The sequence below is a fragment of the Pundamilia nyererei genome, unplaced genomic scaffold, assembly GCF_000239375.1.
Source record: "Pundamilia nyererei isolate P.nyererei 1_Seehausen unplaced genomic scaffold, PunNye1.0 scaffold00042, whole genome shotgun sequence".
NCBI classification, from domain to species: Eukaryota; Metazoa; Chordata; class Actinopteri; order Cichliformes; family Cichlidae; genus Pundamilia; species Pundamilia nyererei.
Window position 1 is genome coordinate 384901 of NW_005187443.1, and position 2847 is coordinate 387747.

At 42.5% G+C, this 2847-nt stretch overlaps 1 protein-coding gene across 1 annotated transcript in view; it reads left to right on the forward strand.

The window, feature by feature from the left end:
• Window positions 1-2847, forward strand: part of suclg2 (succinate-CoA ligase GDP-forming subunit beta) — a 99310-nt gene that overhangs the window by 88659 nt on the left and 7804 nt on the right. The window contains exon 10 of the mRNA XM_005731194.1: window positions 643-763. Coding sequence (XP_005731251.1) covers window positions 643-763 — 121 coding nt within the window. The remainder of the gene's footprint in view (window positions 1-642; window positions 764-2847) is intronic.

Consider the following 2847-nt stretch of genomic DNA (forward strand, 5'->3'; position numbering starts at 1 on the left):
GTTGCCTAACATTATACCGGTATTACCGTGAACGGTATAATATGGCCCAGCCCTAACAGCAACAGTGGTCTGTAAGATCACAGCTGACATCTCTTTGTCCTCAGCATTGTACACACCTTTGCTGCTCTGGACCACCAAACTGCCAAAGCTTCTGCTTGTTCAGAGGCACTCACACTCACTAATTATCAGTTAATCAAGTGCATTTAATTAGCAGGACCTGGCAGCTACTTACTCTCTTTATTCCTATAGAAACAATAAGGGAATTCTTGGTTTTTCATGTACTGCTTTTGCATTTTAGCTCAGTTTTTGATAAAGAAATACTGACACGCAGTAATTTGTCATGTTTTGTTATCTGAGGTTGCAGTTACCTCATTTTAAGACCAGCTAAGGACCAGATTATTTCTATTTTGTCTTTATAAGTAAGACATTATCATTTAATGATATAATTGAATGTCTTATTTAGTACATGTCTGAATGAAGCCGCTAGGATTCCCAACAAGACATGCTCTGCTGTTTGTTTAAATGTTGTTTCTTGCTATTGCACAAAGATGGTACAGCTGAAACTTGCCTTTATCTTATTTCATTTCACTTGCTGTTTATTGTTGGGTTAATTCTTTTTTTGTCTATTGTCTTCTTTCACAGGTTGAAGCCATCCTGGTCAACATTTTTGGGGGCATTGTTAATTGTGCCATCATTGCCAACGGCATCACCAAAGCTTGCCGAGAGCTGGAGCTCAAAGTGCCGCTGGTGGTCAGGCTGGAAGGTAAAACAGCACTTGACACTCACCAACACTGGAACACATGCACAAAAGTTTTTGTTTTGCCTCTCTGACGCTGTTAGTAAGTCATCGGCAGTTGGCACTTCCAGTTAAACCAAACAGACTGCATCATTTCTCTTAGGCACATCTAGCCTCCAGCGAAAGAATTTCACATTAATGAGCATTTAATGATTGGGGGTTAATACGCTATAACATGCAACTAGGTTCACAGCTGTGTCGCTCGTCACAGTTGTTCACCTTGACCTGGCGCATGAGTAACATCATCATCATGTAAACACAAGTTCCTTTTGTCTTGCTTTTACATATATGTGTCAGTAAGTTTTATTTTTCTTGAACTGTACCTAAAGTCTCCTTTGCTCAGGGTACAGCTGGTTCAAGTTTATATGGACTGAGAATATAGCTTGCAGTATCGTTTTATGAATATTTTCAATTTCAAAGGTACAAAGAAACTCATTCCCCACCTAGTTTTAAACTTTGGAGCCATTGTATTATTGCTGCTGTACTCTCAGGAGCATATCCATCTTCATTGTGGCCCAGTGTCCCAGAAAGAACAGCAGTGCATTTCTCATAGATGTCACATTCTGCTGCACCTGTCATTAGCAGCAGCCAGAATAACTGTAGAGACGGCACTGATTGGCTCACCTTTCACCTCTATATGCTAATAAAACCTGCTCAGCTGTGTGTTTTTGCCCGAGTGTGTGTGTGTGGGGAATGGCAGTGGTGACTCAGAGGCATTGGGCCAGTTGGTGGTTAGCTTAATTGTCAAGATCCTGCCGAGTGGTGTGTCCAGAGCACAGAGCAGGGGAGAGTGTGTGTGTGTTAGCGCTTAGCATTTCATGCTGTATGTCTGCACACATCTGCTATTTGTAGGTCAGGGCGTGTAAGCTGTTTCTAGAAGCCAACTGTGTGTCGAGGTGCTGTGCAGTAGTGAGGGCATGGTTGTTCAGAGCACGATGTAGTGTGAGAATTTTACTCTTAACTGTCATTTCCACTACTTTCCCCTAAAGTCAAATAAAAATGTCATGCAGGTATGTACATCTACCCCATGGCTGAAAAAACTTTGCGTCTGAACCAAAAATAATATTGTTGACTGGAGTTCAAACACCCCAAGTTCAAGATGCACATTTGTCTCTTTAGAATACACAACTACAGAACAAACTAGACTGGCAATCTGCACGGATCCTTAATTATCCACCACACATTTCTGATAGTAGCCATAATTCAATATGACTCTCAGACAGTCCAGAAAGTCACTTCTGGTGGATGCCGGATGGTCCAAACACGTCACCCTGACCGAGGCCTAATCCAAGCCTTAGTTGTGGGTCATTACATCCTGGGCTGCAGTCTTGTGGAGAGGATTGGCTCTGAATCAATCAGCTCAGCTTGCTAGGCTGTCTGCTGGGCATTGAAAACGGCCCAACGTTCTTCAACAGGATCAGAATGGATTAACAGGCACACTTTTAATTGGAAAGGCCCTAAAGAGCCAGGGTTGATTGCACTGGCAGAGAATTATGTGCTCCCATATGTGGGGAAGAGAGGCCATGTGGTCTAGTTCTTGATAGAGTTGTGTTAGTTGATAGAGTATGCATGAAGTGTTTGATGTGGGCTGATTGAGTTGATCTAAAACAGTCTGTAATTATCATCGCTAGCACTTAGACTCATCTGGTGAAAACTGAGCAGAGAACACGCAGACACACTGTCGTTATTGAAGGTATAGAAAGGAAGTGATACCTAAGGAGGTGCTGTACTGCCCTCTTTGGCTACAGTGTGCGCATGGTCATCCTGTGTTTCTCTGCAGGTTTGTCTGCCTCTTAAAAAACCTTTGGCATCCAAGAAAAAGGTGACTACATTCATTTAACTCTGTTCGGAGGTGTCCCCCAACTCTCTGTCAAAGAGTGGAACATGTTCTGCTTGAGCAAGATTTGAAGGCCCTGTTTCAATGGATGAGATTTCAACATCAGTCCTGACAGCATCATTATAGCTTAACTAATTGCTGCAGCTATATGCATATCCACATACATAAATATAGAGTAATATACATTCACACACTGGTTGATTTGGGGGGGGGG